The sequence below is a fragment of the Mustelus asterias genome, chromosome 25 (assembly GCF_964213995.1).
Source record: "Mustelus asterias chromosome 25, sMusAst1.hap1.1, whole genome shotgun sequence".
Classification (NCBI taxonomy): domain Eukaryota; kingdom Metazoa; phylum Chordata; class Chondrichthyes; order Carcharhiniformes; family Triakidae; genus Mustelus; species Mustelus asterias.
The window spans coordinates 47,569,052-47,596,663 of record NC_135825.1 but is presented as its reverse complement, the minus strand read 5'-3'; the positions used below and the strand labels follow the sequence as shown (position 1 = coordinate 47,596,663).

The 27,612-nt window shown below is 44.9% G+C and overlaps 1 protein-coding gene across 4 annotated transcripts in view; it reads right to left on the bottom strand.

Moving 5' to 3' along the window:
* LOC144479154 (peptidyl-prolyl cis-trans isomerase FKBP5-like) overlaps nt 1-27,612 on the bottom strand; it is a 110,445-nt gene that overhangs the window by 34,369 nt on the left and 48,464 nt on the right. For 2 of the 4 annotated variants that reach the window (XM_078197710.1, XM_078197712.1), the window contains exons 1-3: nt 26,842-26,911; nt 19,779-19,921; nt 1,117-1,237 (exon numbers count right to left, since the gene is read on the bottom strand). In XM_078197710.1, the coding sequence (XP_078053836.1) occupies nt 1,117-1,237; nt 19,779-19,921; nt 26,842-26,896 (319 nt within the window). In that variant the 5' untranslated portion in view covers nt 26,897-26,911. Of the gene's footprint in view, nt 1-1,116; nt 1,238-19,778; nt 20,011-26,841; nt 26,912-27,612 lie in introns of those variants that run through there. The other 2 variants (XM_078197711.1, XM_078197713.1) reach the window with 1 other exon arrangement.

Genomic DNA, 27,612 nt, shown 5'->3' with positions numbered 1-27,612 from the left:
AACCAATGGGAAAAACTGTTCAGTGTGGGTGGTGTGATGCTACTGTGCCTTTAAGAAATATATTTTTAAATCATGTTCTCTGCAGTTATAAGCAGCTTTGCTTTTTCTTTCATTGTGGCACCGGCTGCCTGATTAGATGTCCCTTTTATTGATGCTTAAATGGTTTAAATGGGGGTTTGTTTATTTTTACTCTGGGCCCAATGCAATTTCTGGGAATTTATAACCTTTTGAATCATTAGGGGGAAGAATGATTGACAGATCAGGTGGGGACATCTTCTTTTCTTCTCCCAAGAGTTCTTACTTTCAGTATTTGCTGGCTAGTTAGAAGGTGTTGGATTTCAGGTTGGATGCAGTGTTCTGTCTGTCTGTCTCTCTCTCTCCCTGGTGTTTCAGGAAGCTGTATTGACTTCCAGCTTGTCTGGGTGTGTGTCAAGAAAGCTGCAGAATCTAACAACAAAACGTGAGCTTCTTGGGCTAATCCCAAAAAGGGTGTTTGTTTATGGGGCTTGTTTGATTGGAACAGTGCATTTGGTTGTTAAGGTTTATACAATATCATGCTTTGTTTTTTATCTTGTTTGTAATTGTTAAAAGTTACTGTTAATTTTCTTTCCATTGTTAACTGTATTCTTGAATAAACTTTGTTTAATAAAAGCTCCCTAGTGGGTCATTTGAATCATACCTGAAGTGAAACATCTTATGCTTACCGTGCCAAATTCAAAGTGCAAAACTTATGGTCTAGGCTGACTTCATAAAACGCCTTGGAGTTTCTGACCTGGGTTATAACAGTGGACACAATAATAAATGCAAAGACACCTTCACATCAGTGTCAGGGCACCCAGTGTTTTCATTTCAGTTTGTCAGCATCTGCAATATTTAGCTCTTCTACAAACATTATTTATCCTTCAGAACTTTACTGGTGGGAACAATACATAAGACAGTGAGAATGAGGTTTTGGGTGCAAATTTAAAATAGCAAATCAGTTTTTTCCACAAGTTTGTCACCCTTTCTGTTTTTCTTAAGCCCATACACAGTCTAACAACAGAGAGGAGGAAAGATATATTGCAATCTTATGGTTCCTGTACAGGTTACCAATCAACCTGATGATGTGGGCCATACCTTCGACAGTTGCCCCTTCATTAGGCGTGGAATATCCTCGTCCTTTCTTTCTAATTCTACGGATAATGCCTCCATCTTCACCTTCTGTTAAATCCTCCCCTTTGAAGTCTATCAGTTCAACCTGAAATAATAAATGTCTCCATTAGGATTGGAACAGAACTGGGCATGGCAGCAGGCAGGAGAATCGCTCCGTCACCCTGATACTCGACTGAGGCAATAATGCAGAAATTCTATTCATCGAGCGACCCCAGCACATCAAAACACTTCATGGCCAAAGAATTTGTTTTACCAGTGTACAAATATGTAAAGGATAGGTAAAGATCAGCTGGCCCATCAAACCTGTCCTCCCGTTTCAGAGCAGACGCTTTGCACAGCATCACTTTCACCCACAGGCCCCACCCCCACTGAGCAGGTACTCAAGCTCCTGGGAGAGGCAAAAAAAAAAGATGGAGGAAGGAGGAAGGGGGACCAATTTTGGACAGTGAAGAAGGTTATCTAGGATTGCAACGGGATCTTGACCAATTGGGCCAGTGGGCTGACGAATGCCACATGGACTTTAATTTAGATAAATGCGAGGTGATGCATCTTGGTCAATCGAATCAGGGCAGGACTTACTCAGTTAATGGTAGGGCATTGGGGAGAGTTACAGAACAGAGAGATCCAGGTGCAAAGGTTCATAGCTTCTTGAAAGTGAAGTCACAGAGTGGTGAAGAAGGCATTTGGCATCCTTGGTTTCATTGGTCAGAACATTGAATACAGGAGTTGGGACGTCTTGTTGAAGTTGTACAAGACGTCCCAATCTGGTCATCTTATTATAGAAAGGATATTATTCAACTAGAAAGAGTGCAGAAACAATTTACTAGGATGCTACCGGGACTTAATGGTTTGAGTTATAAGGAGAGGCTGGATAGACTGGGACTTTCTTCTCTGGAGCGTAGGAGGCTTAAGGGTGATCTTATAGAGGTCTACAAATTAATGACGGGTGTAGATCAGCTAGATAGTCAATATCTTTTCCCAAAGGTAGGGGAGTCTAAAACTAGAGGGCATAGGTTTAAGGAGAGAGATAGAAAAGGGTCCAGAGGGGCAATTTTTTCACACAGAGGGTGGTGAGTGTCTGGAGCAAGCTGCCAGAGGTAGTAGTAGAGGCAGGTACAGATTGTTACATAGGTAAGATGGTTATAGAGGGATATGGACCAAACGCGGGCAATTGGGACTAGCTTAGGGGTTATAACAAAAAAAGGGGCGGCATGAACAAGCTGGGCCGAATGGCCTGTTTTCATGCTGTAAACCTCTATGATTCTGAGCCTGGGAAATTCCTCGCTTACTCCTGGAGGTGCTGACCGAAACTCCAGGACATCAGGTTAACTGAAGGGCACAGCCCCAACACCCAGCTACCTGCATAAAGACCAATATTGACAAGTTGAGGGAACTTGTCCTGCTGCAATTTGAATGTCTGTGAGTAGTGAGTCTGGGAGGTAGTGATGATGTTACTGAACTAATAGCCCACAGGCCCAGGATAATGCTCTGGGGACACGGGTTCAAATCATGGCAGCAAGTGCAATTTAAATTGAATTAATAAAATCTGGAATATTAAGTTAGTCTCAGTAATAATGACCATGAAACTACAATTGATTGTTGTAAAAACCCATCTGATTCACTCAAGTCCTTTAGGGAAGGAAATGTGTGGGGCGACACGGTGGCACAGTGGTTAGCACTGCTGCCTCACAGTGCCAGAGTCGCAGGTTCAATACCAGCTTCGGATCACTGTCTGTGCGGAGTCTGCACGTTCTCCTCATGTCTGCATGGGTTTCCTCCGGGTGCTCCAGTTTCCTCCCACACTCCAAAGATGTGCGGGTTAGGTTGGTTGGCCATGCTAAATTGACCCTACCGTCAGGAGAATTAGCAGGGTAAATGCATCGGTTTGCGAGAAAAGGGCCTTGGTTGGGATTTGGTCGGTACGGACTTGATGGGCTGAACAGCCTCCTTCCATCTTGTAGAGATTCTATGATTCTGTCATCCTTCCCGGTCTGGCCTACATGAGATTGCAAAGCCACAGCAACGTGATTGGCTCTGAACTGCCCTCTGAAATGGCCTAGAAAGTCACTCACTTTAAGGGCATTCAGGGATGGGCAACAAGTGCTGGTCTCACCGGCAACACCCACATCCCATGAGAGAATTTTAAAAACCTCAGTCCACAAGCTTGGCAACTTCTCCCAGAGGTCAATAACCGAGAAAGGAAGCAGCTTCATACATGACCCTTCACTGAAGTAACCTCTATAATAACCCATTCATGTAGACCCACACTGACCACTCCATTATTTAAAGACCTCAACCATATTGCCTTAAAATCTATGCTTTTCTCAAGCCCCAGTTCTCTAAGCCGGTCCTGGAAACTGAGAATCATTAAATAAGGGAATGAGCTAATCACCTCTTTCTGACCATTTTGCAGACATGTGTCGGGACCAAAACGAGGCACAATAGAAACCCTACAGTGCAGAAAGAGGCCATTTGGCCCATCGGGTCTGCACCGACCACAATCCCACCCAGGCCCTATCCCCATATCCACCCGCTAATCCCTCTAACCTACGCATCGAAGGACACTAAGGGTCAATTTTAGCATGGCCAATCGACCTAACCCGCACATCTTTGGACTGTGGGAGGAAACCGGAGCACCGGGAGGAAACCCACGCAGACACGAGGAGAATGTGCAAACTCCACACAGACAGTGACCCAAGCCGGGAATCGAACCCAGGTCCCTGGAGCTGTGAAGCAGCAGTGCTAACCACTGTGCTACCGTGCCGCATTAGATGATGCCTAATTAAAGCCTTCCATGACACTGCAGTAATTTTTGTTTCATATTAATTCATCCTGGCAACACTCCCTGGCACTTTTATTTGTTTTATTAAAAGCCTCAGAGCTTTTATCATGGACTAGCAGGGATTGACCCTCCACTAAACTCTGGTCTACTGCTTCACACCCTTGATCAAGTAATCTTCTCCAGGAGGAGAAAGATGAGAGGGTGACTTAAATGTTTATAAAATTTGATAAAATAAACGCAGAGAAAACGTTTCTGCTTGTGGGGCAATCTGAGACTAAAGACAATAGATATGTCAGGGTCATTAATCAATCCAAGAGTAAATTCAACGAGTAATTAGAATGTGGAATTTACCACAAGAAATAGTTGAGGTGAAGGGCAGAGATGTGTTTATTCTCTACATGAAGTCAAAAAGAGTAGAAAGATATGCGGTTGGGTGAGATGGACTAATAGAGTGGAAGATATATTTGTAATACATGACGACTAGCTGAATTCCCTGCCTCTGTGGTGTAAATATTGTATTTATTTTACATATCTCTGCACAGTGTACACATGCTAGGTGTTGTCCTTCCACATTGGCACAGTGGTTAGCACTGCTGCCTCACGGTGCCAGGGACCCGAGTTCAATTCCTGGCTTGGGTCACCGTCTGTGTGGAGTTTGCACATTCTCCCCGTGTCTGCGTGGGTTCCCTCCGGGTGCTCCGGTTTCCTCCCACAGTCCGAAAGATGTGCTGGTTAGGCGCATTGGCCATGCTAAATTCTCCCTCAGTTTACCCATACAGGGTGTCGGAGTGTGGCGACTAGGGGATTTTCACAGTAACTTCATTGCAGTGTTAATGTAAGCCTACTTGTGACATTAATAAATAAAATTTTAACATTTATGTAACACAACATTTATCTAAACTAGGGACCAATTTCCCAACTCGCCCAGATCTTCCTTCAATCTAACTCTCTCATTTAAAACTATGAGGTTGGCACCTTGTTAAGATTTGTTCACAGGTAGGCAGAGTCACTGAGTGCCAATGCCAGCATTATTGGCCCATCCTAATGGCACAGAAACAGGTGATGGTGGGGTGCCTTTTTGAATCACTGCAGTCACGGTGATGTAAATACACCTACACTGCCAGAGAGGGACTTCCAGGATAACCATCACACCTTTTAGAGTGTGGGAGGAAACCGGAGCACCCAGAGGAAACCCATGCAGACACAGGGAGAATGTGCAAACTCCACACAGACGGACAGTGACCCAGCCGGTGCTGTGAGGCAGCACTGTGCCACCAAGCCGCCTAGCTGCCAGTGATGTAGCAGTAGTGGAACTACCATCCTATTCATGTAGTGGGTCGGATCTCAAACAATGCCGAGACAGAGTACAGGAAAGAGATAGAGAATCTGGTGAACTTGTGCGATGACAATAATCTCTCCTCAATGTCAACAAAATGAAGGAGAGATTGTCATTGATTTCAGGAAGCGTAGAGGAGAACATACCCCCGTCGACATCAATGGGAATGTAGTAGAAATGGTCGAGAGCTTCAACCTTTTAGGTGTCCAGATCACCAACAACCCGTCCTGGTTCCCCCCATACCAACACTATAGTTAAGAAAGCCCACCAACGCCTCCACTTTCTCAGGAGGCTAAGGAAATTTGGCACGTCCACTACAACTGTCACCAATTTTTACAGATGCACCACAGAAAACATTCTTTCTGGTTGTATCACAGCTTGGTATGGCTCCTGCTCTGCCCAAGACCGCAGGGAACTACAAAAGGTCATGAATGTAGCCCAATCCATCACGCAAACCAGCCTCCCATCCATTGACTCTGTCTACACTTCCCGCTGCCTCAGAAAAGCAGCCAGCATAATCAAGGATTCCACGTACCCCAGACATTCTCTCTTCCACCTTCTTCCATTGGGAAAAAGATACTAAAGTCTGAGGACATGTACTAACCGACTCAAGAACAGCTTCTTCCCTGCTGCCTTCAGACTTTTGAAAGGACCTACCTTGCATTAAGTTGATCTTTCTCTATACTTTAGCTATGATTGCAACACTACATTCTGCACTCTCTCATTTCCTTCTCTATGAACGGTATGCTTTGTCTGTATAGCACGCAAGAAACAATACTTCTCACTGTATACTAATACATGTGACAATAATAAATCAAATCAAAATCAAATCAGTTCTACAGCCAAGATGTGATTGGGACAATAGGTTTTGCCATATCCACATCTTTGTATCATCTGAAAACTTGTGGAACATTCCCATGATGTCTTCATCCAGATCATTGGTAAAGATGGTGAAAAGCAACAGCCCCAACGACAATGGGAGCTTCCACCAGCTTTGATTTGCCGCCTTTTTAAATGTTGGCACCATCTGGTCTCTCTCTCCAGCTCACGAGGACAATCCAGCGAACTGCCCAATATGTGAATCAGGAGCCTTCTGGAAGCAGTCCTCAATTCCTCGATGAGCATCCTACATGAATGCCATTAGAGCCAACAAACTGAGATCACTTATCGAACCAGCACTAGATTTGATTTGATTTATTGTCACATTTGTTGGCATACAGTGAAAAGTATTGTTACTTATGAGCTATGCAGACAAAATATACCATTCATTGAGTACATAGGGGAGAAGGAAAAGGAGAGGGTGCCGAATATAGTGTTACAGTTATAGGTAGGGTGAAGAGAAAGATCCGCTTAATATATGATAGAACCATTCAAACGTTTGATGGCAGCGGGGAAGAAGCCGTTCTTGAGTCGATTGGTACGTGTTATCAGACTTCTGTATCTTTTTCCCATCAGAAGAAGATGGAAGAGAGTATGTCTGGGGTGCTTTTCCAAGGAAGCGGGAAGTATAGTCAGAGTCAATGGATGGGAGGTTGGTTTGCGTGATGGATTGGGCTACATTCACGACCCTTTGTAGTTTGTTGCGGTCTTGGGCAGAGCAGGAACCATACCAAGCTGTGATACAACCAGAAAGAATGCTTTCTATGGTGCATCTGTAAAAGTTGGTAAGAGTTGTAGTGGACATGCCAAATTTCCTATCAGATTGATTTCAATTCCACATGGATTTTGGTGAGGGGAGTGAGGACAGCGCAAGTATGAACCCCACCCGCTGGCAAACATTATTAAACCTCTGGAACTCATCTAAATGCAGCCTTTCCACTTCCTGTTTGAAATAGCCACGAGGTCTTTGGTTGTTCGCTTTCCTGAGAAGGGAAGATGAGTGGGTGAGGGAGGTTAAACTGGAGATCTCAGGAAGAAACAATACACCAAAGGATTGACATAATTGTTACAGTTGTTCATCGGGGGGCAACCACAAACATGGCTGTGACCTAATGTTCATTAGATCAGCTTCAGAAGTGCAGCATGAGTTATCTTGCTGACTTTCAGGGAATGGATCTGTGTACCAGAGAACGGAATGTTTTCTGAGTCGTGTCAGGCTCAGGGTCAGATGCGAGTCGTCAAAACAGGTTTCTCTCTGTCCTCCAGACAGTTCTCCCTGAAGCATTACATGCCAAGATCACCAACTCCCAAAAGCTTATGGAACAGCTTCTAATGCCTGACAAAGTCCACTCTTAAATAAACGCTGGCCAGACCAAATATTCTGAAATGTTGGCACATGGCACGGAAAAAGCAAACCTCCAAAGTGACTGTTGATCTCGGTCCCAGATGTTAGATAGCAAGACATAGCTAACTGATGTAGCAATATTCACTGGAGGCAGACTGACCTGTTTCAATCCGAAGATATTAAGAGAAGAGGAAAAGAACAAGTTGAACCTGATGTACATTCATGCAAAGGACTGGATCGCTCAGTAAATTAATACAAAGAGAATTGATTCGTATGAGCAAAGATAAGCTGCAAAATGTTTGAGAACATAAAATACTGCAGCAGGAGAGGACCATACTGCCCTCGAGCCTGTTCCACCATCCAATCAGATCATGGCTGATTCAACCTCAATCCCACTTTCCACTCCCATCCTCTGAGCTTTGCTTCTTAGTGTTCAAAAACCAATCAATCTCTTCCTTGAATATGCTCAACGACAACATCAAATGCTCTGGGATAGAGAATTCTAAAGATTCCCAAACATCTGAATGAAAACATTTCTCCTGATCTCAGCCCTAAATTTCCAACTCCTTATCTTGAGATTTTGCCCCTCTGTTTTAAGCTCTCCAGTAAGAAGTCTCACAACACCAGGTTAAAGTCCAACAGATTTATTTGGTAGCAAATACCATAAGCTTTCGGAGCACTACTCCTTGGAGAGGATCTCCAAGAAGACCGCGCATATCGACACACCGGCATCTCCACATCTTAAGCTCTCCAGTCAGGGAAACAAGCCCACGGAATCTGCCTGGTTAAGTCAACTCAGGATCTGGCCTGTTTCACTGCTGTGTTAGAGAGAAGAAGGTTAAGAGGTGACTTAATGGAGGCATACAAGATGATCAGAGGATTAGATAGGGTGGATAGTGAGAGCCTTTTTCCTCGGATGCTGATAGCTAGCACGAGGGGACATAGCTTTAAATTGAGGGGTGATAGATATAGGACAGATGTCAGAGGTAGGTTCTTCATTCAGAGAGTAGTAAGGGTGTGGAATGCCCTGCCTCTGCAGCAGTAGTGGACTCGTCAACATTAAGGGCATTTAAATGGTCATTGGATAAACATAGAACATAGAACAGTACAGCACAGAACAGGCCCTTCGGCCCACGATGTTGTGCCGAGCTTTATCTGAAACCAAGATCAAGCTATCCCACTCCCTATCATCCTTGTGTGCTCCATGTGCCTATCCAATAACCGCTTAAATGTTCCTAAAGTGTCTGACTCCACTATCACTGCAGGCAGTCCATTCCACACCCCTACCACTCTCTGCGTAAAGAACCTACCTCTGATATCCTTCCTGTATCTCCCACCACGAACCCTATAGTTATGCCCCCTTGTAATAGCTCCATCCACCCGAGGAAATAGTCTTTGAACGTTCACTCTATCTATCCCCTTCATCATTTTATAAACCTCAATTAAGTCTCCCCTCAGCCTCCTCCGCTCCAGAGAGAACAGCCCTAGCTCCCTCAACCTTTCCTCATAAGACCTACCCTCCAAACCAGGCAGCATCCTGGTAAATCTCCTCTGCACTCTTTCCAGCGCTTCCACATCCTTCTTATAGTGAGGTGACCAGAACTGCACACAATATTCCAAATGTGGTCTCACCAAGGTCCTGTACAGTTGCAGCATAACCCCACGGCTCTTAAACTCCAACCCCCTGTTAATAAAAGCTAACACACTATAGGCCTTCTTCACAGCTCTATCCACTTGAGTGGCAACCTTTAGAGATCTGTGGATATGAACCCCAAGATCTCTCTGTTCCTCCACAGTCTTCAGAACCCTACCTTTGACCCTGTAATCCACATTTAAATTAGTCCTACCAAAATGAATCACCTCACATTTATCAGGGTTAAACTCCATTTGCCATTTTTCAGCCCAGCTTTGCATCCTATCTATGTCTCTTTGCAGCCTACAACAGCCCTCCACCTCATCCACTACTCCATCAATCTTGGTGTCATCAGCAAATTTACTGATCCACCCTTCAGCCCCTTCCTCTAAGTCATTAATAAAAATCACAAAGAGCAGAGGACCAAGCACTGATCCCTGCGGCACTCCGCTAGCAACCTGCCTCCAATCCGAAAATTTTCCATCCACCACCACCCTCTGTCTTCGATCAGACAGCCAGTTACCTATCCAATCGGCCAACTTTCCCTCTATCCCACACCTCCTCACTTTCATCATAAGCCGACCATGGGGGACCTTATCAAACGCCTTACTAAAATCCATGTATATGACATCAACTGCCCTACCTTCATCAACACACTTAGTTACCTCCTTAAAAAATTCTATCAAATTTGTGAGGCACGACTTGCCCTTCACGAATCCGTGCTGACTATCCCGGATTAATCCGCATCTTTCTAAATGGTCGTAAATCCCATCTCTAAGGACCTTTTCCATCAATTTACCAACCACCGAAGTAAAACTAACCGGTCTATAATTACCAGGGTCATTTCTATTCCCTTTCTTAAACAGAGGAACAACATTCGCCATTCTCCAGTCCTCTGGCACCATCCCCGTGGACAGTGAGGACCCAAAGATCAAAGCCAAAGGCTCTGCAATCTCATCCCTCGCCTCCCAAAGAATCCTAGGACACATTTCATCAGGCCCAGGGGACTTATCGACCTTCAGTTTATTCAAAACTGCCAGGACATCCTCCCTCCGAACATCTATTTCCTCCAGCCTATTAGCCTGTAACACCTTCTCTTCCTCAAAAACATGGCCTCTCTCCTTGGTGAACACTGAAGAAAAGTATTCATTCATCACCTCGCCTATCTCTACTGACTCCATACACAAGTTCCCACTACTGTCCTTGACCGGCCCTAACCTCACCCTGGTCATTCTTTTATTCCTCACATAAGAGTTAAAAGCCTTGGGGTTTTCCTTGATCCGACCCGCCAAGGACTTCCCGTGTCCCCTCCTAGCTCTCCTAAGCCCCTTTTTCAGCTCATTCCTTGCTAACTTGTAACCCTCAATCGAGCCATCTGAACCTTGTTTCCTCATCCCTACATAAGCTTCCCTCTTCCTTTTCACAAGACATTCCACCTCTTTCGTGAACCATGGTTCCCTCACTCGACCATTTCCTCCCTGCCTGACAGGGACATACCTATCAAGGACATCCAGTATTTGTTCCTTGAAAAAGTTCCACTTTTCATTAGTTCCTTTCTCTGACAGTTTCTGTTCCCAACTTATGCCCCCTAATTCTTGCCTAATCGCATCATAATTACCTCTCCCCCAATTGTAAACCTTGCCCTGCCGTACGGCCCTGTCCCTCTCCATTGCAATAACAAAAGACACCGAATTGTGGTCACTATCTCCAAAGTGCTCTCCCACAACCAAATCTAACACTTGGCACGGTTCATTTCCCAGTACCAAATCCAATGTGGCCTCACCTCTTGTCGGCCTATCCACATATTGTGTCAGGAAACCCTCCTGCACACACTGCACAAAAACTGCCCCATCCGAACTATTTGACCTACAAAGGTTCCAATCAATATTTGGAAAGTTAAAGTCCCCCATGACAACTACCCTGTGACCCCCACACATATCCATAATCTGCTTAGCAATTTCTTCCTCCACATCTCTATTACTATTTGGGGGCCTATAGTAAACTCCTAACAACGTGACCGCTCCTTTCCTATTTCTAACCTCAGCTCATATTACCTCAGTGTGCAGATCCCCCTCGAAGTGCCTTTCCGCAGCCGTTAAACTATCCTTGATTAACAATGCCACTCCTCCACCTCTTTTACCAGCTTCCCTACACTTACTGAAACATCTATACCCCGGAACGTCCAACAACCATTCCTGTCCTTGTTCTACCCACGTCTCCGTAATGGCCACAACATCGTAGTCCCAAGTACCAATCCATGCCCCAAGTTCATCTACCTTGTTCCGGATGCTCCTTGCATTGAAGTAGACACACTTCAACCCACCTTCCTGTCTACCGGTACCCACCCTTGACCCTGATACCTTCCCCAATACCTCAGCACGCTCACTGACTTCTGGACTACAACTCCTTTTCCCACTCCCCTGACAAATTAGTTTAAACCCCCCTGAAGAGCCGTAACAAATTTCCCTCCTAGGATATTGGTGCCCCTCTGGTTCAGGTGCACCCCGTCCTGTTTGTACAGGTCCCACCTTCCCCAGAATGTGTTCCAATTATCCACGTATCTGAAACCCTCCCTCCTACACCATCCCTGCAACCACATGTTTAACTGCACTCTCTCCCTGTTCCTCAACTCGCTATCACGTGGCACCGGCAACGTACCAGAGATGACCACATGTTTTGTCTTGGCTCTCAGCTTCCAGCCCAGCTCCAGAAATTCCCGCTTTAAATCCCTGTCCCTTCTCTTACCTATGTCATTGGTACCAATGTGTACCACGACTTGTGACTGTTTCCCCTCCCCCTTCAGAATCCGGAAAACATGGTCCGAGACGTCACGGACCTTGGCATCCGGTAGGCAACATACCATCCGTGAGTCTCTTTTGCTGCCACAGAACCTCCTATCTATCCCTCTAACTAACGAGTCCCCAATAACTATTGCCCCCCTGCTCTGCCCCTTACCCTCCCGAGCCACAGAGACGGACACAGTGCTGGAGATCCTCTCACTGCGGCTCACCACTGGTATGTCATCCCCCTCAAACGTATCCAAAGCGGAATACTTGTTGCTAAGGGGAACGACCACCGGGGATCCCTGCACGGACTGCTTCCTCCCAGCCCCTCTCACCATCACCCATCTGTTTTCATTCCTCGGAGTAACTGTATCCCTCAAGCTTCTGTCTATGGCCACCTCTGCGTCCCTAATGATCCTAAGTTCATCCAACTCCAGCTCCAGTTCCCTAACATGGTTTTGGAGGAGCTGCAGATGGGTGCACTTCCCACAGGTGTAATCAGCAGGGACACTGACGTCGTCCCTCACCTCAAACATAGTGCAAGAGGAACATAGCACTGCCTGCACACCCATCCCCTCTCAATACTTTGCCAGTACCAGGTAGAAACAGCAAAAATGAATTAAACTCACCCCTGCTCGCCCTTTCTGCCTAAGCCCTGTGAGCCAAAGCCTTATAGCTCATACTCATGGATGATATTGGAATAGTGTAGGTTAGATGGGCTTTAGATTGGTTTCACTGGTCGGCGCAACATCGAGGGCCGAAGGGCCTGTACTGCACTGTAATGTTCTATGTAATGCCTGAGTCCAGTACAGTGGAACGGGGTTCCTCTGGAACGAGATCACTGGTGTAATGTCTGGTGTGGGTTAGGGGGATTTGCAGGGTAATACTTGGGGTTACGGGGATAGGGCCTGGGTGGGAAGCTCTGTCACAGAGTCAGTGCAGACCCGATAGGCTGAATGGTCTCATTTTGCACTGTAGGGATTCTATTGATATGTTATTAATATGTTCTTCTCTGTGATTATCCAACTTTCTCTGCTACTTTACCCTCCCGGTTGTTCTATCCTTTTCTCTGTTACTCCCTGATTGAGGCTATTTCTGCAACTCTCTCCGATTTTTCTCCATTACTGTTCCATTTCTGACTTCTCCCTGTTACTCTCAGCTTTCTCTCCATTATTCTCTTCTCTCTCAGTAACTCCCCTTGCTTTGATTTCTCACTGTTACACCCGCTTCTCTTTGCTCTGTCTGTTTCTGTCCCCCACTTGCCAGTGGCTTGTTTTTATGTGGCCATGGGACGTGGCCAGCATTTATTGCTCATCTCCAATTGTCCCTGGTCGGTGGTTATTTAAGAGTCAACCACATTGTTGTGGGATTGGAGTGACATGTAGGTCAGGCCGGGTAAGGATGGCAGATTTCCTTCCCTAAAGGACATTAGTGATCCAGATGGGGTTTTTTCCGACAATGGTTTCACGGTCATCATGTTTAATTCCAGATTTTTATTCAATTCAAATTACACCATATGCTCTGATGGGATTCAAACCTGGGTCCCCAGATTAGCATGGGTCTCTGGATAACTAGTCCACTGACAATGCCACTACACCACCAGCTCGATTGCGAGACAAACGATACTACACAGTAAACTTCTGAATGCTCTGGTTTCCCTGAGTAAGTGGGGATTTCCTCTCTCGTACCCACCTTTCACACTGTGTAAATTTCACTGCTGGAGCTCTGGCTGAGTATTAGGGACACTAGATCAGACACAATACAATCTGAATAATACAGTTCATTAATAAAACATTGGTTTAGCTCAGTTGGCTGGACAGCTGGTTTGTGATGTAGAGCGATGCCAACAGCACAGTTTCAATTCCTGTACCGGCTGAGGTCATTCATGAAGGCCCCGCCTCCTCAACCTTGCCCCAGGTGTGGTGACCCTCAGGTTAAATCAGCACCAGTCAGCTCTCCTGCTCAACAGGAAGAGCAGCCCATGGTCATCTGGGACAAGGGCAACTTTACCTTTTACTTTATTACTGAGGTCTGGGTCCAGTACAGTGGTTCGTGGTTCCTCCGGAGTGAGATCACTGGTGTATGTCTTGCCTTTTACTTCTTAAAGGTCTGAAAGATATCTGCAATGTGAAACACTACCCAGCCCATGTCTGAATGCTTCAGAAATGTAGTAGTTTGCCTGGATTGTGACTTCCTGAGATGTGGCCAGCATTTATTGCCCATCCCTAATTGCCCCTGGTCGGAGGTCATTTAAGAGTCAACCACATTGTTGTGGGTCTGGAGTGACATGTAGGCCAGACCAGGTAAGGACTTCCACTCTGACCCAGCTCAGTCCACTCTGACCCAGCCCAGTCCACACTGGCCCATCTCAGCCTTGTTCTAATCCGTGTGGATCACAGCGGCCTGTGCTAGGATGACTGCACTCCTTACGGAATTTGAAAACGGAATGGACATGGACAATGGATTCAGCTACTGTTGGGTGAGCTGTACAATAACACCTTGAGATATTTGTGTGGTTGAAGCAATGACCACCTCATACAAAGGGACATCCAGAGGTTTGGAATGATCTGGAATGGTTTCAACTGTCTGAGGGTGTTGGAGAGTAATTTCCCAGATTTTCTTCCCACACAATTAGCCTGGGTCCGCGGACTGTCTGTTTTGCCTCTCTCACAAAAGCACGTGTTTAGGTGCTATGGAAATGTGCAGAGTTTCATTTGTTTCTTCCTGTGAACTGTTGGTGCCTGTGGAACGGCACCCTCCGTGATAGGCTGTGTTTTAAACAGAGAAATATGGGAAAATAAGCGACACATACCTCACTGTAAGCCACCTGCAACAATTAATCAGTATCATTTACTTGGCTATCTCACTCCTTGTGTCTTCCTGATGTCTGAGAGCTCTGCACTTTGGTTCCCGTTCTGCCCTGATGAAGCTCTGACAAAGGGTTATCCTAGGAAGAGTTTTAACAACACCAGGTTAAAGTCCAACAGGTTTATTTGGTAGCAAATACCATTAGCTTTCGGAGCGCTGCTCCTTCGTGGATGGAGTGGAAATGTGCTCTCAAACAGGGCACAGAGACACAAAATCAAGTTACAGAATACTGATTAGAATGCGAATCCCTACAACCAGCCAGATCTTAAAGATAAGACAATGTGGGTGGAGGGAGCATTAAGCACAGGTTAAAGAGATGTGTATTGTCTCCAGGCAGGACAGCCCGCAAATCCAGGAGGCAAGCTGTGGGGGTGACTGATAACGAGTTCCGCACACATGAGGACGGCCTAAACCGGGATGTTGGATTTATGTCACATTATCAGTAACCCCCACAGCTTGCCTGCGGGCTATCCTGTCTGGAGACAATACACATCTCTTTAACCTGTGCTTAATGCTCCCTCCATCCACATTGTCTTATCTTTAAGATCTGGTTGGCTGTAGGGATTCGCATTCTAATCAGTATTCTGTAACTTGATTTTGTGTCTCTGTGTCCTGTGTGAGAGCAGATATCCACTCCACCTGACGAAGGAGCAGCGCTCCGAAAGCTAATGGTATTTGCTACCAAATAAACCTGTTGGACTTTAACCTGGTGTTGTTAAAACTCTTACTGTGTTTATCCCAGTCCAACGCCGACATCTCCACATCATAAAGGGTTATCCTGGCATTGCCTCTGTTCCCTCTCCAGACGCTGTCAGACCTGCTGAGATTTTCCAGCACTTTCTGTTTTTGTTTCAGATTTCAGCGTCCGCAGTATTTTGCTTTTATATTGAACTGTTATAGTGTGGACTTGGCTCTTGGTTGGGACTGGTGAATAGCAGAGCTTGAATTGAGTTCAGTTGGGTCAGATTTTGGATGTGGCTTCTGTTTGTTTTTTTTAGGGAAGGTGATGCGTTGCAGCTGCGGAATGTGGGTTTTGATGGATGTCAAAATGATCGAGGGCAAACACATCTGCGGTAAGTGTTTGGGGCTTGAGGAGCTTTGGCTCAGAGACATTGTGAGATCCTTTGTATGGTTTGCTTCAGTGAAAAGACTTCATTTTAAGGTATTTCTGCCTATGTAACTAACTGTGCTAAGTTTTAAAGCTAACTTGGCCACATTTGAAAACTCAGCTGGGAATTCTGGGATGAGTTTAGAAATTGACTGCATTTGAAAATGCAATGTTAGCAGAAATTATTCTTTTCAAAAACAAGCTTTTCACAGCTGCAAATTGTTTTTGAAAGTTACCGACAGTCCTTGCACCTGGTAATTTCATAATACAGATAAGAACTCATATTGTGGTAACAGCTATCTATTTTGTTCATAGAAACATAGAAGATAGGAGCAGGAGGAGGCCATTTGGCCCTTCGAGCCTGCTCTGTCATTCATCACAATCATGGCTGATCGTCCAACTCAATAGCCTCATCCTGCTTTCTCCCCATAACCTTTCATCCCATTCGCCCCAAGTGCTATACTGAATACATTTAATGTTTTGGCATCAAAACAGTTCATTTGAGTCCTGTGCAATTCAAGATCAAGTCTGTATTGGGACCAGCTTTTGGTCCCTCTCTCTCTCTCTCTCTCCAGTAAATCAGTCTCTTTTGCTTTCTGTAAATGCTAATTTTAAATGATGCTCAATAAATGTAGTTCCACTTCTTACCAGTTTTGCCTGCATCTATTCTAACAGATGAACAGACCCTATGGACATTCAGCTGGGGTATTACCATGTGTGTTGGAGTTTCATAGCTCAGTATCACCATGCTTTAGTCCTGTACACTAGAGTCTCTTTATGTGGGGATTAATATCCCTGCTGCACGATGCCAACCAGGGCTTGGTGATGGCATTCTCATCTCTGAATTAAAAGTGTTCTCAAGTCCTTTGCTGCAGGCAGTAGTGCAGACTACATCATGGTCAGACAGGGAATAAACAGAGGTACTGCCACATATGAAGTTATTAAAGCCTTTGATATTATTTTAGTCTTTGCAAAAGCATCATAAAGGAGTGAGCAAAATTTAATAGGTGCACCCAGAGGCCAGGAGATAGATTTTTATTCATTCGTGGGACATGGGCGTCATTGGCTGGCCAGCATTTATTGCCCATCCATAGTTGCCTGAGAGTCAACCACATTGCTGTGGTTTTGGAGTCACGTGCAGGCCAGACCAGGTAAGGACGGCAGATTTCCTTCCCTAAAGGGCATTAGTGAACCAGACAGTTTTTCCAACAATCGTCAATAGTTTCATGGTCATCAATAAATTCTCAATTCCAGATATTTTTTATTGAATTCAAATTCCACCATCTGCCACGGTGGGATTTGAACTCCGGTCCTCAGAACATTAGCTGAGTTTTGGGATGAATAATCTAGTGAAAATACCACTAGGCCATTGCCTCCCATTGCAGTGTATATGGCCGGCATTATTCAATGTTCCAGTTGTGGGTATAGGCTGCATTGACACGAAGAATGTCCCACCAAAAATGTGGATGCCATTCCTGAAAGAAGAGAGGCTACTTTAAATAGCTTTGCTGTATTTCGTAACCAAACAATTAAAGGAGAAACAGCCAAGATCCAAGAGGTTGAAGTAGAAAAAGAATCACAAGCACCATTCCTCAGAAAAATTACAGGATCAAATGGAAGCTATTGGACTGCTGATATTATAGTTAATGAACATAAAAGAAACTTCAAGTTAGACACTGGAGCAGGAGTTTCAATCCTGTCTGACACAAAAAAGTGATTAAACCTTGACCTACTGCAGCATCGATTATGAGACTTTACAATCCAGGAGGCAATCTGAAAATCAAAGGACAGTTGACTGCTGAACATCAGCAATAAGTAAAAGAAATTACAGAAGCCTCATGGTGATCCACAATCACTGTTAAATCAAAAAACTTGCACAGATCAACAATTCATCTACAAAGGAGATGAAATGGAAAATCTTGATGAAACCATAGAACCATAGAAAATTACAGCTCAGAAACAGGCCTTTTGGCCCTTCTTGTCTGTGCCGAACCATTTTATGCCTAGTCCCACTGACCTGCACTTGGACCATATCCCTCCACACCCCTCTCATCTCAAACCAGACAGAAGATTTCCCTAAAACAGTAGGTGAAGAAACCGGACAATAAGGCAAACAGCAAACAGAATCATTGGCCAGGATTTTCCAGCCCTGCCCACCGGTGGGATCTTCAAGTCCTGCCGAAGGCAATGGGACTTTTAGCTGGCTTGCTGCATCTTCCGTGGCGTGGCTGGAAAATCCTGGCCAATGTCACACATTCCTGTTGGAAATCCTGACCAGGAGGGCATAAAGCTTGTTGAGGAAGCAGAGTCATAATGACTACAAAATTTCAACCAGCAACCACTCAAAGGCTGAATGAAATACAGAAAACAGATAAAGAATTAGAGAGTACAGCAAAAAAGGATGGCCAGAACATATTCTTCACAATCTCATCTGCTGCCTCACAGCGCCAGAGACCCGGGTTCAATTCCGGCCTCGGGTGACGGTCTGTGTGGAGTTTGCACATTCTCCTCGTGTCTGCGTGGGTTTCCTCTGGGTGCTCCGGTTTCCTCCCGCACTCCAAAGATGTGCGGGCTAGGTTCATTGGCCATGCTAAATTGCCCAAGATGTGTAGGTTAGGGTGTTAGCAGGATAAATACGTGAGGTTATGGGGATAGGGCCTGGATGGGATTGTTGTCGGTGCAGGCTCGATGGGCCGAATAGCCTCCTTCTGCATTGTAGAGATTCTATGATTCTCTGGATTCTATCCTAAAACAATACTGCGAGCAATATAGACACCTCAGTGTTGTGGATGACTTATTAACACTCAAGAGTCCTCAGACTTAAGATCCTACTCATTACAAAGTGATGCAGTAGGGCACAAAATTCAGTTTGATGGCCAGGAATCTCAAATTATTAGAGGACATGATTTCACCGGTATAATCCATTGCCCACAGCAAAAGAAAACCATTGGTGGTATCCTCATTTCCATCAAGTCCTGGGAATGTCTTGGAATGAACTTTTCTGAGCACAAGTGGGAGACATTTCTCATAGTTATTGACTATTACAGCAGATGGATTGAGTTTAAACCTGGAACAACCTCAGAAGCAGTCATAAATTCACTAAAATAAAGTTTTGCGACTCATGGCATTCTGAATCTCGCTATTTCAGACAATGGTCCACAGACTGCCAATGAAAGGTTCAAGAAATTTACAGAAGGTTCTGGATTTGTCCACACAACCAGTTCACCTCCGGCACCCATTAGCAAATGGCGATGTCAAGAGGGTTGTAAGAACAGTCAAAGCATTGTTGAAAAAGAATGATGATGCCAACTTAACGTTGAGTTATGCTCATGCCATGTCTAAAATTGTCTGACATTGAGAGAGTGAGAGAGAAGGAGGATGTACCATGCAAAATAAATTACAATCATCGCCATAGCAGGCAGGAGTTACTAGAACTCCAACCAGGTGACTCAGTCTGGATTAGAGTCCAGGATAGAGAAAGCCAAGTACTAGAAAAGTGACAACATCTAAGATCCTATTTTGCTGAAACTGAGAACGGGATATTGAGGAGAAATTGAAGGGTGCTCATATCTACTAGGAGAGAACTAGCTACCCATATGATCAGGCAGACTTCCTGAGCAACCTGAGAACCAGCAGTCCTGAAAATTCACATGCTCCTGTACAGAGTTCGAGAGAGAGCAAACAACAAGGGAAAGACAATAAAGGAGCTCCAAGAAAGAGCAACTCTACCAAAGCCTAAAGGCAGCAAACGGACACTCCAATGAAAGACTATCTTTATTGTCTGTCTTGAGTTACCCTGGGAAGATGGTCATGGGCCTTTCTAACTCGAGGGTATTGCAGAAGCTGGATATTAAAGCAGAAATGCAAGAGGCATCAATAAAGGCACACCCACCTCAAACAGTAGTGTGGAGTTTGGAGGGACTTTAGGCGGGCTGCCAGCAGCCCCATAGGCGTAGCTTGGTTGACAGATCAACTGACAGATCTCCCCCTTCTTCATCGAAGCCACTCCAATGTCCCATGCTTTCAACACTTGGCCTATAAAAGAAGAGCGCATTTCTGAAAATGGAACAGTCTTAAATGTACAAGTTCACTGGCTCTTTTCTCCCAGACAGAGAAGGGACAACCTAATAAAGGTCTTTCAAATGATGGAGAGGGCTTGGAGATGGAGTTTTATCCATCAGGGAGTTCAAACTAGACGTCATAAATATGGGAAAATCTAATAAATTCACAACACATTCAGGAGAAACTTCATTAAAATATTTGGAAGGTGGAATTCATTTAGACAAATGACAGAGATGCAGTTAAGGGGAAATTAGGTAGATACATGAAGGGGAAAGGAATAGCTGGGTATGTTGATAGGGTTACATAAATTATAATGGGAGAAAGCTTCCATGAAGCCCAAACACTGGCACAGGCCAGTTCTGGGCACTACATATACAAGTCTTAGAGGGAATGGGTTTATTAGAATAAAGCATGGGTTCAAAAGGTAAAACTACAAAAAGAGATTAAGTGAACTAGAGTTATATTTTCTGGAATTTAGGAGGCTAAGCAATGATTGGATCAAAGTTTCCAAGGAGAGCAGGTAGGCTAGATGGGGAGAGACTATTCCTGGGAGTTAGGAAGTCTAAGACTAGCAGGACAAGCTGGAAAGTCAGAGGCAGATCTTCAGGAGTGAAATTAGGTAATATTTTTCATAGAAAAAATTGGTAGAAGTTTGGAACTCCTCCGCAAACGTTAATTGATAATAGATCGATTGATAACTTTAATCTTAGATTGATGGATTTTTGTTATCCAAATATATTAAGGGATATTAACAAACTCAGGTATACGGAGCTAAGTCACAGATCAGCCATAGAATCATAGAATCCCTACAGTACAGAAGGAGACCATTTGGCCCACCGAGTCTGTACCAACCACAATCCCACCCAGGACCAATTCTTGCACATTTACCCTGCTAATCCCCATGACACTGGGGTCAATTTAGCATGGCCAATCAGCACACACATCTTTGGAGTGTGGGAGGAAACCCACGCAGGCACAGGGAAAAAGTGCAAACTCCACACAGTGACCTGAGGCAGGAATTAAGCCTAGGTCCCTGGCGCTGTGAGGCAGCAGTGCTAAGCGCTGTGTCACTGTGCCACCATGACCTCAATGAATGGCAGGACATGCTCACAAAACTAAATGGCCTACGCATGTTCCTACGATCCTATACATGACCCATTTCTGTGCAGCATACTCCATGTAATGAGAGCAAGATGGGACTTGTAGCTGCGATTCTCTGATATTGTGGACGTACAGGTCTGGCCATTAACATCAACAAGACGAAAGGCTTCCGTTTTATGTATAAAAGGAAGACCATCCTGTATAATCATTGTAAGAACTGGCAACTTCGGAGGGAGGTAGTCTTGTATATTCCCCCAGGTGAGACTGAAAAGCACTTGGGTGCCCGAATAGATCCCTGGGCAGGCGTGGAAGAAGACACTTGGGAAGAAAAACTGAAAGCCTTGATATCCAGCTCTCCGGCGCAGACAACGCGTGGAGATCCTGATGGTTCACGTCATCCCTAGACTGTATTTTCACTTGATCCTCTCTGAAGCTTCGCAAAACACGCTTATGACGTTGGATCAACTCATCCGAAATGCCGTGAAGTAATTTCTACACCTTCTCCCCCCCCCCCTCATATAATGGATGGCATCCTGTATTCACAAATCAGGAATGGAGGTCTGGGAATTCCCAAATTGGAAGTGCAAATACCATCTGCAATCATTAGAAAATGGGAATCATTAGCAGCTTCCAAGGACCTGATCATTCGTGCCTCATTTCAGTATTGCGAGCAGAACATGGTGCATAACATCCAGGAGTTGCGAGCTATCAATGTTTTGAGAAAGATCGAGGATTTTCTGCCCGATACAGATGAAGGTAACGATGACGGAATAGGTCCAATGGATATGATCAGGGCGGCAATACCACAACTTTGAAATGAGGAAGCGGGTCCCCGCGGGATGGAGGGAGTGGCGACGGCTACAATGTCAAGGTGCTGGGATTCACTATTACAACAATGATAAAATATCTAACAATTGGATCAAACCTGCAATTAAAATCTTACCGGCTCATTAATAATTTGCTGCTACGATGCAACTGATACCCCACAAGGGCAACTCTAACAAGAGGAAGGCCTTTGGCCATAAAAACCTGCTGACTATGTGAAGCAGTCATGGAAACCATTGGACACGTCTCTGGCTTCTGCCCATTCGTTAAAAACATGAGGATAAAACGCCATAACAAAATCTTGGACCAACTACGCAATTACGTTGGAAAATACGGTTGGACGTCATATATGGAGCCACGACTTATTGCCAAAGATGGCTCCCTCTGGAAACCGGACATCATTTTTAAGAAGGAAAAAGATCAACGTGTTGCGATGGTAGACGTGACTGTCCGTTTTGAAGACTATTGTGGTAGTTTGGAGAAGGTGTGGGAAGAGAAATGCAAGAAATATAATCACCTTGGACCGGAGATAAGGAAACTGACAGAGGGCCTTGAGCCTCAATACTTTGGATTTGTAATGGGCGCAAGAGGCAATTGGCTCGAGAAGAACAATAGCCTGATGAAGTTCCTGAACATCGCAAGATTCCAAACATTCGCCTAACAGATCTCAAGACTCACTTTGTCCCTAACACTGGAGTTGTTAGGAATATTCAGTGACAAGTGAGAGACTTGATCGACAAACGTGCAAGCCAAGTCACCGGCTTGAGTGACTACCTGGCCTTAAATGCCTGTTTAATCAGACCATATATGGACAATTATGGTGGACTTCAATTTATGATGTTATAATTGTTTGGCCATATTCATTACTCTTTTAGTGTTTTAAATAATGTTTGACACTCATTACTCTGTTAACTGTTTTAAATAATATTTCATATTCGTTACTTTGTTAACTGTTTTAATTAATGTTTGAAATGTTACATTTATGATGTTTTGTTTATATTGTATTATTAAAATTTAATAAAGGCTTGGCCAGCCCCATAGATCCTATCCCCCAAGGAGGCGTGGACCAGTGTACTGAAGCAGTCGAACACCTGACTGATAGAGGCTCGGACGCGAGCATAGAGTCAGTATAACATCCCACTGATAGGACCCTTATAAACCGCGCTCTAGTTTAGATCAGCGATACCTTTTCCTTGGTTGTGGTTTCGCTGGAGGTAGACAGCCACATCGACGAGTGACGTAAAGACTCAAACAAGGCACTCACTTGAGTGTTTCCAAATGGCCTTAAACATAGCTCCCAGCTAGAAGCAAAGAATTGTTCAACACACTTGTAAGTCTCTTTTACAATGTGTAACAGTGACAATTCTCAATCTTATTGTAATGTAGAAACTATATTTTTCAATTATTGGTCTGGATCTCCCGAGGAATGGATTACCGTTCCATCAACTTGATGCTGTCATGCATTTCTCACCAAGGCTTTGGAATTTGACTTTCCCAGAAATATGGAGCACAGCATCCCTCACAGAACTCCATCGGATCCCAGTGGAGTTAGGGGAAGACTAACTCCATGTCCCCATTTTATGGCGCCGGTTGCCGCATGGTAGGTTTAACTGTCCAGAGTGAATGTTGAAGAAGACATGAAGGAGAGAGTGAGGAGGGTGGCAGAGTTGGTAGGTGGATGAAGTGATAGGTGAGTAGCGTTGTAGCTGGCAAGGGTGATAGGCGAGTGCCATGTGATCCAGTTTTAGTATGGACATGAGTACAAAGTGATTCTTGCAGGTCAAAGTTTACAATTCTTAAGGGCAACCCAATTGTTGATGCACTCATTAGAATTTAGCAAGACACATGGAAGGTGTGGACTTCTGCATGCGTCAAGGAAATGCCCAGTCTTTCATCAATTCTTGAAGGTATGCAACAGAAAGGACCATTGGCAGTGAACTGCACTGGGGCAAAACTGTTGCAGCTACAAAGAGCCACGTACTGATCTAAACAGACCAAACATAATAGATATCTTAAAGCAATAAGAATAACAATCCGATACCACATCAGAAACATACAGGAGGTGACTGACCAAACAGAAAATGATGATGTGCACGATGCAGTGAAAAGCCATGAACACAGGTTTCACATCATCTATTCCTTGGGAAACAGAGATGCTGTCACACTGTCCAAAGTGTTTGTCAAGATTTAAAAGATCTGTCGTAAGAAAGTCGGTAACTATTCATTATTGCCCAAGATTGACGCAGGGAAAATGCGAACAGATTATCCACATCGATTCTGAAAGACATGTATCCACAGACATAGCAAAACCTATCAATGTAAAACCTTCAGTCTATAATGCTTCACTAATTCCATGTGCAGGTTCCGTGGCCCTGGAGTGCAAGTACAATCAATCCTCCTGGTTGTCACGGATATTCTACATCATAGACACTAAAGGCCCTGTGATTGTAGATCTACTGGCATGTTGTGGTGACCTTGCTATAATCACAATCTATGCAATGGGTCAGACCTCACAAGGCAGACCAACGTCAGAAACTACTCCTGATGCTTTAGTTCATGGCCTAACATTGAAATATCCAAATGTTTAAACAAAATTGGCATTTTCAAGGGAGCTGCAAAATTACACCTTCAGGAGAATGCAAGTCCATCAAATGATCCACCACCTAGGTGCAGCATCCACCAAATAAACTGAAGGTGAACCTAGACAAAATGGACAAAGATGGAATCATTAGGAGAGTGCAAGAGTGCACACAGATTAGTATAGCTCAATCACGTGTCATAAAGAAGGGTCGGTCATTGAAAGTATGCCTTTAAACTTTGCTTTAAAATGCTGCCCTTACAAAATACCCATATTAAAGAGCCGAATCTTCGATTTGCATGTTCTAAGTTCTTCATAAAGATCAATGCTAAGCATGGTTATTGGTCAGTTTGCAGCCAATAATGAACATCCCCAGCACATGGTAAAAGATAAGCAGCATCCAGCTGTATTGTGGACAGAGAGAGAGAGAGAGCATGACTCAGTCTCTTTGAGCAAGTGAACATTCTGAGCAAATCATTCTCGAAGCCAAGCTGCTGCTCACCACTGCTGGGTACAGAGTTCGAATCTGCGCTAAGCTGTGCCGTGTTTGGTGACTACCAGCCAGAGATCTAATCTCTGGTGAAGCAGAAAGCCTGAAAAAGATTGCACTGAATGTTGGTAGATGTTTGTTAAGCAAATATACACATGAAGTATTTTTATGTGGGTTGCGTGCGAAGCATTTCCTACTAAAATCAATGCATGTAGTTAAATGAAAAGTGTCACTGTTGTCACACCTGTGGCTTGACAGCTATTTCAACTGGACAATATATTTCTGTAATGTGTTGCTTTAAAAAGAAGGAAAAATGGCTCTCGTACAATGGTGATCCCTGGTGTCCAGCGTGAAAAGTATTCATTCAGATTCCATTCAGGATTTTCCGTTCTTTCTTGTCCCTTCCTGTTTGTCTAATCCACCTCCCAGTGATCACTCCAGGCTGACTCAGTATCAGTGGTGGAGACAAACCTTACTCAATGACAGTGAAACTGGGCGGCACGGTGACACAGTGGCTAGCACTGCTGCCTCACAGCGCCAGGGACCCAGGTTCAATTCCGGTCATTGTCTGTGTGGAGTTTGCACATTCTCCCCGTGTCTGCGTGGGTTTCCTCCGGGTGCTCCGGTTTCCTCCCACAGTCCAAAGATGTGCGGGTTAGGTTGATTGGCCATGCTAAATTGACCCTTCGTGTCTGGAGGACTAGCAGGGTAAATATGTGGGGTTACGGGGATAGGGCCTGGGTGGGATTGTGGTCAGTGCAGACTCGATGAGCCGAATGGCCTCCTTCTGCATTGTAGGGATTCTCTGTTCTCAAATGCCGACCATTTTCACCTCCAGTTCTGTCAATGTGCAACCAAGATCCCTGTGTTTTAATCTCATACAAAACTGTGCAAAGTGGCTGAGCAAAAGTGACATATAAAGCAGCTGATGGGACCTGGGCATCGCTAGCTGGCCAGCATTTACTGCCCATCTGAAGGAGGAACAATATACAGATGGGTACACATAAGATGGTTGCCTGGCACACAAACAGTCACCTGGGAAAGAGACATTAAACGGACACTGACTTTCAGTACAAACAGCCACCTGAGATTAAAACATAAAGGACAGACAGCTATCCAAAGTTAAACATCCAGGAATCAAATCCTACACGAAGCCAGCCAGGGCTTAAAGATAAGGACAATAGGGATAGATAATGAGATTAACTACAGGTGGGATTGGGAATACATAACTGCAGGAAAACCAATTACTGTAAACTACTGTATGAATAGACCGAAATTAAAGTCAGTGATAGTAGGAAATGTATCCATTCATAGAACAATGCGATGTTAACATGCTTATGTCTGTATCTGTCTGAATTTGTCTATAACTATGTGTTTAACGATCGATCACCTACTTGATTATAACGATGTGATAATGGCTAGATGTCCGGTCCATCTATTGTGTAAAGGGTATAAAGATGGACCGCTCCTATTATCTCATTGAGAGAAGGTAGCTGTCTAGAAGCACTGCAGAGTGCCAGTGCCTTTTTTTCACGAAGCTTCGTTAAAATAAAACTGTATTGTTGAAACCTTCAAGCCTGACTCACAAAGTGGCATTTTTCCCACAACACATCCCAAGTCACCCTTCAACTGAATGGCTTGCTGGGTCATTTTAGAGGACAGTTGAGAGTCAACCACATTGCTGTGCCTCTGGAGTCACAATTAGGCCAGGCAAGGACGGCAGAAATCCTTCCCCAAAGGGAATTAGTGAACCTATTTAATCACATACATACTGTGGCTACAAGAACAGGTCAAAGACTGAGGATTCAGCAGCGAGTAACTCACCTCCTGTCTCCCCAAAGCCTGTCCACCATCGACAAAGATACGAGTCAGGAATGCGATAGAATACTTGCCACTTACCTGGGTGAGTGCAGTTCCAACAAAACTCAAGGAACTCATAAAACACCTTCAACATTTATCCCCCCTGCTGGCAGAAAGTGACAGCAGTGTGTGATAGGTACAAAATGCACTGAAGCAACTTGTCAAGCCTCCTTCGACTGCATCTTACCAAACTGCGAACTCCACCACCTAGAACCCCCTGGCGGGGCCCTCCCAGATGGTCGGGGATAGGGGGTTCCAGCCTGGCAGTGCCAGCCTGTCACTCGGCAGTGCCAAGGGGGCAGGGCAGTCGATGGTGGGTGGGGAGGGGGGGGTACCGCTGCGCACTCTGCACAGCGATCGGCGGGGGAAGGAAGGAAGGAACGGGGGTGATCAGGGCTGGCCAGGGGGGGTGGCGGGCGAAGACATCAGGAGGCCGGTGATGGGAGGGGCCAGTGCACATGCGCAGTGGACCACTCAGCACACTGATGCCAGTCTCTCGGGCAAGATCTGGCCCCGCTCCTCCCTTGCCAGTGTGAATCCCCCGACGGGCTCGCTGAAGCAGGAAATTCATTTAGCTAAGTGTGCCCAAAATGGGTGGGAAAATCTCCTGTTTCCTGCCCGTTGGGCACTTAGTTTTTTTGGGGGGAAAATCACCCCTTCATGTTGAATGTCTTTTTTGGTTATGAGTAAGAGTGAAACAGAGGCAGGCACACAGGAGGCAAAATGGCCCAGCTATGAATCAGCTGTATTCTTAAAGCAGAAAGCAATACCAAGAACCATTCATCAGCTAGAGAAGCAAGTGTAGAATTA